Source organism: Vigna umbellata, chromosome 5 (genome assembly GCF_029865625.1).
Source record: "Vigna umbellata cultivar VRB3 chromosome 5, Vumbellata_1.0, whole genome shotgun sequence".
In the NCBI taxonomy this organism is placed as follows: Eukaryota; Viridiplantae; Streptophyta; class Magnoliopsida; order Fabales; family Fabaceae; genus Vigna; species Vigna umbellata.
This window is the reverse complement of record NC_142169.1, coordinates 34596157-34608440: the sequence shown is the minus strand read 5'-3', so window position 1 is coordinate 34608440 and position 12284 is coordinate 34596157. Positions and strand designations below refer to the sequence as shown.

General features: G+C 31.4%; 1 protein-coding gene and 1 pseudogene across 1 annotated transcript; both read right to left on the bottom strand.

Moving 5' to 3' along the window:
- Positions 1-6281: 6281 nt before the first annotated feature.
- Positions 6282-11661, bottom strand: LOC124823368 (protein SMAX1-LIKE 8-like). Its single transcript, XM_047295561.2, has 3 exons — positions 10314-11661; positions 9410-9656; positions 6282-8313 (listed from the first exon to the last, which is right to left on the bottom strand). The coding sequence occupies exons 1-3, from the start codon at positions 11486-11488 to the stop codon at positions 6484-6486; spliced, it is 3252 nt and encodes a 1083-aa protein (XP_047151517.1). The 5' UTR covers positions 11489-11661; the 3' UTR covers positions 6282-6483.
- LOC124823379 (U2 spliceosomal RNA) lies at positions 8523-8632 on the bottom strand (annotated as a pseudogene).
- Positions 11662-12284: the final 623 nt, after the last annotated feature.

Below are 12284 nucleotides of genomic sequence, written 5' to 3'. Positions count from 1 at the left end.
TTGATGTGGGTAACCTTTCTTTGTCTTTTATTTTTTTAATCAATAAAATAACCAACCTTTCATTTTCTTTAATACAGTGTACTTGTTTGGGTTCTTTTTGTAGTTTTCTTAATATTACATTACTAAATTCATATATTTTACTAATTTCTATTATACATTACTCTATTGCTTAGGTGTCCAGCATAGAAAAAACATTTTTTTTCTATCCACATCATGCTTCCAACTTATGTTTTACTCATTCTATTAATCCTATTAAGTTTAAAATTTCAGGTCATACTCAAAATGTACAATTTTGTCAATTATAACCATTATACCTCAATTTGAATCTACTAATCACAAGTTCAAAAGCTAAATAGGCGCCATACTCGATCTAAAACAATCTATTGACAAGAATCATAATAAAAATAATTTCACTAATAATAACTTTTATATTGTCAATAAATCAAAATTTCATTAATCAAATCAAAATTTATACCAAAAAAATGAATCAATTAATAATGCAACCTTTTTCATCAAACAAAGTTATAATGAAAATACAAACTTCTTACTTAATAGATGAAGAAAAAATGAAAAATATTGAAGTAAAAGGAATATATTGCAAATTTAATAATGGTTTCCTCTACCATCTTTGCCTTTAGTATTTGGTCTTCATTCCAAGTGCTACGAGTATCTTTAGTTTTTTAGTTATCATCTTTAATCTTCAAAAATGGATTGTTGGTCTCGAATTGTGGGATATTTGCAAAGAAAATTCAATGCTCAAGTTAGTATTAATAGTTCATTCTCAAAAAGAAAACACATCCTCTTTAACCTTGGATGTTTACCTATTTTTAATTTTTTTTTGTTGGGCTTTTACCCTTTAAGTGATTAAGGATGATGCAATCCTGATTTAGGTTTTGTTTTAATCATCATTTAGTTATGTTAAGCATTGATTGTTTTCTCAGTCATGTGGACTGAAAGAGTATAGTGACAGTATTCGTGAGATTGGTGATGTATTTATGTAAGGACTTTTACAGCTAGCAAAATAGGTTTGAGGGTGTCTTTATGTTGAGAGGTTGAGAAACTGAGAAGTTAAGTTAAGGTGTTGAGGTACTTAGTGTTTGAGTGACTATGTAAAATGTTGTCAGGTGTCGAGTGATTGAGTGACTAATGTAGAATGTTGTCAAGCTACGTCGAGATGTTAAGTGGTTAAGTGATTATGTATAATGATGGTAGACAACACTAATGTGTTGAGTGATCGATGTAAAATGTTGTCCAACTATGTTGAGGTGTCTAAAAGTCAAGTAACATTCTAAAATGTAGTCAAACGAGATTAAAATGTCGAATGGTCAAATAAACTCGATTTTGTATCGAGAAGTAAAAAAATCAAAGAATAGTACAATACATCTGTTTATACTAAAACTGTAAATTAAAAATAAATAATAAAATGAAAAGAAGTAGAGACACATATGCATATACTAAAAAAACAAAAGACAAGAAAGGAATAAAAACATAAGTATTACTTGAAATTCAATTTATATAATTGTTTTAGATTATAAAAATTCAAAATAAATTAAAAATATGCAATTACTTAATATTATAAGATTTTATTCCATGATTAATCATACTCTTAGATATTATTTTCAAGTTTCGGTGGCTAATCAGTTTTATAAAAAATATACAAGTTATAATAACTTTATAGTTATGAATTGGTTCTTCACTTTTTTTTAATTTCTTTTTAAGCCAACTTTAACATGACGCAAATATAAATAAGTTCAACGAAAAATGAAAGCAAATATAAATAAGTTCAACGAAAAATGAAAGTATTCAAAATGAGAAAATCGAAAAACTACTAGAATTACAAAGCTCACCCTAAACTAAAGATGCATACTTTGTTGGGATACAAACAAAGTTCTACATCGATTAAAAGAAGAGATAGATATGAGTTTATATACACATAGATACCTCCATTGGTAAGAAGTCTTTTGGAGTGGTACCAAAAGTAAATAAAGTGAACAATATCTTACTAGTGTGGAGATATGTGTATAACGAACCTTCCCAACATACTTTTCCTAAACTAATTTTCGTACAATCTTAAATTTTTCTCATTCAGTTTTCTTTAGGTAATGTGTTAATTATATCAAACAAGTGGACTCTCCAACAAAATTAATTATTCCTGTACTTTTGATGGCATCTTAATGCAAAATAATTGACATCATTTTAAGAAACCTTAGCAATACAATGTGCTTAAAAGTTGTTACACATTTTATGGAAAAAAAGTATATCAAATAATGAAAGTGGTTGGTTATATATGAAAATCTCATGCTGATAATTGTTTATTGTTAGAGAAAATAACTTATTTATGAAAACCTGGATAATGCAGATTTTAATAATCGGTTGTTAAATGATTGGATCAATGTTTTAGTATAATTGTTAGCAGCACATGTTTATTGAATCATTTACTTTTGATAAAAAAAAAACGAGATACAATAATAACTTATCTATCATATAAGTTCGAAGAACTGTAGAATGATACGCGATGAATTAATATTTAAAATTGAATTATTTTAAGTTTAGTACTATCTTTTATCTTTATATATTAGTAATAATTTAATATTTTTTCTATTTATTTTTTATTATATATTTTTCTTTTATATATATTTTATTATATATTTTTTTAACAGGATATTTTTCGTTAAATCAACATTAATGTTGAATAATAAACGCTTAAAATAAATGAATGATTATATTAATTCCTCATCCTCTAACTACGATGTTTATATAATGAAAAATATTTTCTTAAATTTTTAAGAAAATATAGAAACTACTAGCCAACAAGAGAAAAAACATTGAACAATAATAATAAGTATGGAGATGAAAAGTGCTATTAAATTGTTATTTACATTAAGTCAACAAAAAGAAAGGGAAAACATTGAACATTTGTTAGAATAGGAAAAAAATTATATTAAAAATCATTATTTTAATATGATCGATGTAGGAAAAATATTGATGATAAAAATCATTTACATTTAATTTAATGGATATACAATTTTTGTTTCATTTTTATTTTTATCAAAAAATAATTTTTTTATTATTTTAAATATTAATTAAATATCTTTTATAAAAATAAAAATTACAACAAATAAAATATGATACTATTCAATATTCAACTTTAAAAGGAAATACATTTTATTTTTTACATACTTAATATAAAAAAATAATTATAATTATATAAATATCAAATATCGATTAAATAAAATTTAAATAATTAAAAAATAAAAAAAATATGATATTTGTGTTAAAAATAAGTTACAAAAAAATTAATGAGTTTACTATTTTTCCTAACACATTAATATGTTTTATTAATTAACAATATGACGGATATGCGAACGAGTATTAAAATGAATATAAAAAAATGAAACTCTTTTATACTCAATTTAAACAATTAAATTAAATAGACACTCATACCATTTAAAAATAAAAAAATAAAGTATTTATCTATATTTATATCATATTGAATTAATATACAGATTTTCATCATTGAATTTGAATAATTCTGATCATGATGAATTTATTTGTAATTACTGGGAGACTAGGATATGTTGATTGATATCAAAATAATATATTTCTAAATTTACATTTATATAAACTTTTCAAAAAAAATAATAAACAGTAATAGAAAGGCAATATTTTCAACTCATATGCACTTAGTTCCTTTTTTAAGTTAAAGTTGGATTGTCCAACTTGCCCTATTGGGTGGAGTCAATTCAATTTTGGTATAATATATTTTTCTTAAGTTTGAAAAAAATCATTTTAAAATATCAGTTAACAGAATGAAATCTTCTACAGCAACAGTAAAAAGCCTTATTGTATTATTCTAGTAAATATAAAACATGACATCAGATTTAATTAATTTTTATTATGTTAGTATTTAAGGTAACTTAACAACAATTATTGCTATTATTTGCAATAAATTATTATAAATATGATAATAAACCAAAAAATATGTCAACCAAAAAGTTATAATTGACATTTCTCAGTAAAATTATTCTGAACGTGATTTGTTTTTCACTTATATGTCAACCTACAATAATTATAGTTATAGAATAATTATAAATAAATATGGTAAGTTTGTAATAATAATAATAAATAAATAGTTTATATAAATCATGTGAAACATTTTTGCTACAATAATCAAATACATTCAATTTTACAAAAAAAAGAAATTATAAAAAATATCAATTAAAAACTTACAGATCATATTATCATATAACTTGTGGAAGATTATATTTAAGAGTAATACTTACGATATAAAGTGTAACTTATCACCAAGCTATCCTTTAACTTTGATCCTAAAAGGTAACACTCATACTCCAGTATAATTTCATAAACATACATTTAGTTTTTAGTGATGAAATCATAGATGGAAGACAAAAAGAATTTGTATTTTTGTTTAATACCATGCCTTGCAGTTTTTTTTTTGTATTAGGCTTTATAACTGTTATATATATATATATATATATATATATATATATATATATATATATATATATATATATATATATATATAAAATAATAATAATAATATTATAAATCAAATAAGATAAATTTATAGGTTAAATATATTTTTAAATTTTAAACTTTAATACAAAACTAAAATCTATTTTGTTTAATTGGTGTGGGGAAGCTACTTGGCATTGCATTTGAAAATTTTTTAATCAATCTTACTTCAAAAACAAATCAAATTATAACTTAAAGATATTAAATTTTAAAAAAATTGCTTTACTAAATTATAATTTTTTTTACATTTTTAAAGTTATTTTTAATAATTATTGTTAAATTTTTTTTCTTTATAAACATTTTTACAATTAAATATAAGATTAACAATAATTATTTTATATTACTTTAATAACTAGAGACATTTTGATAATATTTAATTTTTACTAATTAATTTTTTTTATCTGTCACATCAATCAAATCCTACATTAATTATCACAAACTTTACTTACAAATCCACTCTCACTTACCTCTAAAGCCACTCAAATAAAGAACAAAAAATTTATCCCCAAATCTTGTCAAATCTATCCACTCATCCTACCCAAATCATCTTCTCCAAGTGAAACAAAGCCTTAATACATACATATTACATTTAAACTAAAACCACATATCCCATATCTCCTTAAAACATATTCTTTAATGACCACTAATTCATTATATAACGTAATCATTTTTCACTTGATAATACAATTAAAACCATAAAATATAAGATTTGCAAACATATTTATAAATCTTTTTGACTCTCTTCATATATACACTTATTAGTTGATATGGCACTGACAAGAGTCTGTGTGCAAAATAATCCTCTCTTACGGATCTCGAATTTCCGGTGAGAGTCCATATAAGCCCAACTTTTCTTTTTTCTACAATAGAAGTTTGGTCCAATTTTCTTAGTAAAAAACAAGAACTGATATGATCTAATTCAAAAACTTATTTAAAACTTTATTCTGTAATACCATCTTTAAACGACTCAGTAAGTTCACTTTTAAACAAGCTAAAAAAGTCAAACGCTGATGCATATTAAAGTAATATTTCAAGAAATAAAAAAGAAAAAATACATCGGTGACAATATACTATTGTTTACCTTTATCTAAATATGTCAACTTATAGAGAAAACTTTTTTTATTAACCTATTAAGTTTAGATTAATGAGCCAAGGCACATCTGTCACATAATTTTTATTCATGTCTAGGTTAAAAGTTAGATATATGTTATCAAGGATTTGAAAATCGTACAGAATACCATAAGTATTGTAAGTACTCTTCTCCAGTCACATCTAAAGTTTACTTTTTTAATATATAATATATTTAACAAAAACAAATTAATAAAATAAAATTCTTAAGTAGTCGACCAAAGAGAATTGTCAGGGTTTTTCACTCTACAAGTTCTAAATTTAGGCCTTTCTGTTCCCAAGCTTTTGGGGTTGCTTTTGTTGGATGGTGCCGGATGAGAAATTTTTTCTTTCTTTTTTCTCCTTTCCATGTTTTAAAAAGTAATTTCCTTTAAAAAATATAGATTAAAAGATGAGTACTGAGAATCAATGATTGAATGTATGCAATAAATACATACATGAACAATAAATTATAGTTAAAAATTTAACTGCTAGTTTTCTTATTAATAATTATATTCACACATTCTCTAAAAATGCATAATTTCATTTATTAGAACTGGTAAAGACATACATTTTCGGGTCTAAACGGATTGGTTAGTATATTTATTAATCAATTAGACCAGCTAACAGCTTAGAAGGAAAACAAAGAAGGCATTTGATTTAAATATGCAAAGGATAATCACACAAAGCACTAGCTGCAGATTACATATTATACACAATTAAAACCTAGACAAACAAACCCAACAAAATAATAGGATTGAAGGCTAAATTAGTTTTTACTATATGCTACAGCTAAATTATACATCCATGCAGAAACAGACAACATTTGGTGTTTGGAATTCAATCTAAAATTATCCTTGGGGGAAGGTGTACACCAGGAGCTTGTTCTGGATACGTAGCAAGTTTTACAATAGAACCAGCAGTGAGGTTGTACCTTCTCTGTATTTCTGTAAACCCTCCACATAGAACTTCCTCCACCCAGTTCTCCACCTCCGAATCCCTGTCCGAGACATATTGAGCTTTAAGCAATTGGTCCATCACTTCTGTCTGGATCTGTAATACACACTCAGATCCAAGAATCTTTTTGAAGTTACCTCTGATCACATTCAACAATCTATCCGCAAGTGCATCAAAATCATAAGGTTTAAAAACAACTGTTTCATCAACCAGATCACACAAATTTTGCAACCAAAGGCTTTGGTTTTCGGTTGTCACATGTTCAGGGTTTTTTTCATTGGTTAGTTTCTGTTCATTTTCTTCGGCTGGGAGATTCAAATCTAACTGCCAGCCTGATGCTGTATGTGCCCTTTTAGCTGTATCAGAGGGTATATCTTGATCATGAAATTCTTTGTCACCAATCAACTTACGTTTGTTTAGGAAATTTAGATTAGGAATGGCATCCATTGAATTGTTAGTGACACCGATGCTTTGGCTTCTGTGGTCTCCAAGCACATGTTTAACGCGTAGCTTGATACCTCCCCTCTTTGCCTTCAGTATTCTTTCCTCAGAATAGTTGGAAGGTTCACCATTTGAAATGCAACTATTTTGGTAATCTGAGAAAGATAAAACAAACACAGTATTGTTTACACTAACTTCTCTTCCATGCGAGTCTGTTATTTTTCCTGTCTTGATGGCTTGAGACAAACTTTTTTGAGCTAGAATATCAGCCTTGTCTACGTTTTCAAGCAAAACCACAGACAAGGGTTTCTTGCAACACTCCCCTACAATAAAATCAAGGGTAGTTTTCCCTCTGAATTTCGCATTGCATCCTTTCATTTCTTCAGAACTTAGATCCACAAAAATAAAGCTTTCCCGGCTCCCATACAATAACTCGGCTAGAGAAACGGCAATTTTCTTTTTACCAAGTCTGTCAGGTCCAACAAAATTCATCCAGATGTCTCCAGGCTGATTTACTCCACGGTGCTTGACCCTTTTTGTTGAGCTGCAAACTATTGTTTTGATGATAGCCTGTAAAGCTTCGTCTTGCCAGCTTACCTCCTTGGAAAGAGCTTCAAAAAGAAATTTGGGATTTTTTGCGTCGACTAGTCCACAATAGTCAAAACTTAAGCAGGAGGAAGACTGCGATGGATGCTTCAGGATATTCCCATCAGCCAAATTTAAGTTTGAAGAAAACAGACTTGGGATTTCCTTTGGAGGCTCCATTGTGTATTGAACAGGAGGTTTTTTTAGCTTATTGCTGGTAGGAGAAGAGCATATTCCTAACCCGAGGTCTGTGGTTACAGAAGTTACAGATGTGGGAGACATTTGACTTCCATCACACACGCTTGAATTGGACATGTTGCACGATCTTAGATCACCTGACTCGTGATCTTCCACTTTCTGAAATATCTCAGCATGTTTTGAAGTATATTTCTCCTGCTTTGCCTTGAAAACTGCAGGAAAAGGACTACTTGAGTGTGACGCAGGCATCATTTGCATGCCAACTGGTACATGGGAGTTGAGATTGATGTAGTCACTGGGTGATTTGTCTGTCATTTTGCTGCTGTAATTGTCAGCATCTTCCTTTTTCTTGTCAGCACCGCACTGAAACCCCACAACAGTTGGAAAGGTATTTGCATCTTGCTGGTGCAGATGCTGGGATAACTTGTCTAAGTTCTTACGCAGTGGCCCAGATTCACTACTATCGAGCAAAACGTCATTATCTTTGGTCTGCACTGAATGAAAGAAAAGTGGTTTTTACACAAACAAAACAAAAAGGACTTCATTGATAAAGCATAAATCAATTCCAGATGTTTTACAATACAATCAACAGAACTACAGCTGCATTCGAAGAGTGATCTGCAAGGATGTCTCTTAGGAGATGTGCTAACTTATTAACTACCAATGCAAAACGAGGGAATAGAAGAGACTATAATGCAATACGGTTATTTTTTCAATTAATTTAATATCACGTGAACCAATAGTCCACCTATCAGATATAACAGACCGATACTACACTTGAACTTAGCCCAAAGGCCGAGAGAGACATCAAACAAAGTACAATACGGTCATAGTAGCAAATGTGAGCCATTTCATTTTAAACACAATCAGGATCAGTAAGTAAACGTACAAATGCTTGTTTAGTCTCATTTCCGTTCCTGTGAAAAAAATATCAATTCCCATTTTAAACAATTTATCAGATACTCACCCCAACTGTAGAGAAAAATAATCAACCCATCTTAAACACTTCATCAGTGGAATACTTATAAAAAATTTACTCGTCAGCCCAGCAAAGCAAAAGTAGTTACTGTTTTTTTGTGTAACCAGTCATTTGACATCCTTGAAACAAAAAATCACAGCATGAAATATTTGATACAAAAACAACGTTTGGATTTTTATTGATCAGCTATTAATACCACACACCCGGACAACTTAAAAAGAGCTGGTCAAAGGGGTTTTAAGGCTTTTGAAACATTAAATTTAAGCAGATGTTACTAGACTGACCAATTATTTTAAATAAACAAAAAGCTTGTAATTTCAATAATTGCACAAGCTTAGGGTTTACGATAATTGTGTACAACATTTTTTTAGCGGGAAAAAGTAATTTGAAAATTCACAATACAAAAGAGGGCCATCTCCCCATTCTAACTTGCTCGCAATTCCACACCCCTGGCTTTAGCTTGACGTTAAATCTAGTTTGTTTTAAATTTTCTCCTTTTCGATGTTGGTAAATAACCACACTCATGTTTTTTTAAATGCCCTATCTGTGCAGATTATACAAATAAATTTATAATGAATCAGATTGACGTATCTGAATGGTACACACCTTAACATTCAATCCCTTTGATGTGCCAAATTCTGCGATCTGTAACCACGGAGGCAAGCTAGAATGATGAGAATCGGCAGCTGAAGAAGCAGAAAGCCTTTCCTTGGAAGCACCAAGAACATCATGTTCACACCTTTCACCACACTGATGACAGTGCGGAACACAATAAAACGATCCATTAGGTGGACCTTTCAAATCAGACTGTGACGAAAAAAAGCCACCAAATGGCACAAATGAATCCATTAAGCTGTAAAACAAAAAATTACAGTTTAGACAAAACATGCAGAAAACTAATCACTGCGTGAAAAATCCAGATCCACTTCGTCATTCAAAATAACAGTAAAACTATCACCTAACACCTCTTACTTCAAGTCCAGAACAACCCAATCCAAACTTTTTGACCCAAAAGGCTTTAAAATGCCAACAATAACGTTTTAAAAATACTTTTTTACGCATATGATTGCAAGGAGTATAATTGATTTTTTACCACACTAATTACTCAAAAGTAAGTTACTTCCATACAATCAGGTTTTTTCCATACACAATCAAGTCTCCAATACTTGCAACCCGAACCCATCACAACTCAATCCAACCACTTGCTAGTATGTATGGAAAAACACTTCAGAGTCAAATTAATAAAACTTATCCCGTGAAAAAGAATAATAAATAAACAAACTTGACACACGTTGACGTTAACAGACCCCTCGAACTTAAAACTTCGCTGAATATAAAACATAAAAAATTAAAAAAGTGATCAACACATGCACATCTTTTCTTTTAATCTTTTTTATATATTGTCCCCTTTCATTTTTTTTTATTGCTGATAAAAAAAAATTCGACATCAAAGTTCAAGAAATGGAATAATATTAATAATAATTATAATATTTAAAAAAGCACGTTTTACCTGGACCTGGGGCGGTGATAGGATTCAGAAGGCTTGACAGAGGTGATAGGCAGAAGCTGCAAATCCCACTCTTTCTCTATGCAAGGAAACTTCCCCACGAATTTCAAGTAACTCTCATAACTCGCAGCAGCACCCATTAACCAAAACTTATCATAATGAACCTGCAACAGCTTCGCCAATTCCCCAACCACACCCCTCAAACCCTCACCGCCACCTTCTTCGTCGCTCACAAAACCCTTCAAGTCCCCGAAACTCACAACAACACCAGGTCCCACACACTGCTCTGCCAAGCTCCCAATCTCCCTCACGCGCTTCCCCACACCCTCCGCATCCCCACGAGCCACCTCATCCGCAATGCAAACCACCTTCAGCCCCGATAGCTCCACTGGCAGAACACCCTCCCTCCGTTTCTCCACAGCCTCCACAAAGCTCCGGAGAGCGTCGCCGGCGCACGCTCCAAGAAGCAGCGGGTTCCGCCCCCGGCTCCGAACCAGAACCTCCCCGATTCGCCGGTAATTCTCGCCGCCACCGTCTTCCCCGCCGAAGAAGAAAGGAAACCGCCGCGGCGGCTCGGATAAATTGCAGAGGAAAATCGGCGGCCCGCGAGGGCGCAGAGGGCGGAGGATGGCGAGTTTGATGTCGGAGCTCCGGAAACCCGCTTCGGCGAAGACCCGGCTCACGACGGGGTCGTCCAGGATTGACAGAATCAAATGCTGAAGCTCTACTTTGACGGAAGAAACAGAAAAGGGTTGTTGGTGGTTTTGGTTTAAGTTCAGGTTATGGTGAGTTTGTTGGTGGTGATAGAAGTGGAAGTTATCAGGGTGGCGCCGCTGGTTGGCCTGTGAGCGTTTGATGGCGGCCATGAGGGAGTTGGAGACGGGGGGATCATGGTCGGAAGAGAGGTGGCTGTGCGACGACGGCGCGCGGTCGAGTGAGACGGAGAGGCAGAGGTCGAGGGCCTTGAACTGCAGGCGTGGGGAGTACGCGCAGTTTCGGGCGCGTGAGCAGGCGTCGCGGAGGAGGGAGGAGGATGGGAGGGAGAGGAGGGCGGAGACAGCGTGTAGAGAGGTGGTCTGGGCGTGGCCCCGTCGGCGTGCGACGGAGACGGCCTCGTCGAGGGCGCGGGCGGCGTCGGCGGTTAGGCATTGACGCGCCGCTGCGACGGGCGTGGGCATCGGAGGGAGTGAGATTGAGTGGAATTGGGCGAAGGCGGAGTTTCCTTATTGGGGAAAAACATTAACGAGAGATTTTTTCTCCTTTTATTTTGGGAATGCAAATTTTGAAAAGGGCTTTTGTGTTGTGTCGTGTTCTCAACTCAGTGTGTAGAGTGGGGACTCGTAATTTTGCGTTTAGCTTGCAGAGCTTCTATAAATATTAGCGTAACGCTGCTTACCATTAACAAACCAAGGATTAACTAACATTATTTTCACTCAAAATTAAATGCATCTATGTATTATCAAACTCCATCATAAATTTAATTTTACCTACCTTCTAAGAAATTTTAGATAAAAGTTTCTATAAATTAATAAATAATTAGATGATTTTAATAGATTAAAAAATCTTTTAATGAATAATTTATTTTATTATAATCATAATTTGATTTATTATATTCTATTTAATTTTAATCAGTTAAATTTATTTATTTAATAGTTATGATATTTCTTTTTAGTACAAATTAATATAAAAGTTAAAGAAAGTGTAACTTTTCTCTATAAATAAAGAATTTTGTCTTATTTTTTTATAATTTTTTGTCTCAATTTTTTTTAACTCTTTTTATATTTGTGTGGTTACAAAGTTTTCATCTACATAAATAAACACAGCATAAATAAAATTGAACCTCACATTTTTCATTAATGCTTACAGTAACAACTTTGGCAATTATAATATTTAGTTCGTAAACTATATATATATACGCATATATATTTAATGCGACAAAGTTTAGCTAACTTCAAGTTGATTTAATTCATTTGT

Coding starts and splice junctions, on each gene's coding strand:
- LOC124823368 (XM_047295561.2), bottom strand. CDS start 11,488: ATGCCCACGCCCGTCGCAGCGGCGCGTCAATGCCTAACCGCCGACGCC. Junction 9,657..10,313: donor TATCACCGCCCCAGGTCCAG/GTAAAACGTGCT, acceptor TTTGTTTTACAG/CTTAATGGATTCATTTGTGC. Junction 8,314..9,409: donor CAAAGGGATTGAATGTTAAG/GTGTGTACCATT, acceptor CATTCAGTGCAG/ACCAAAGATAATGACGTTTT.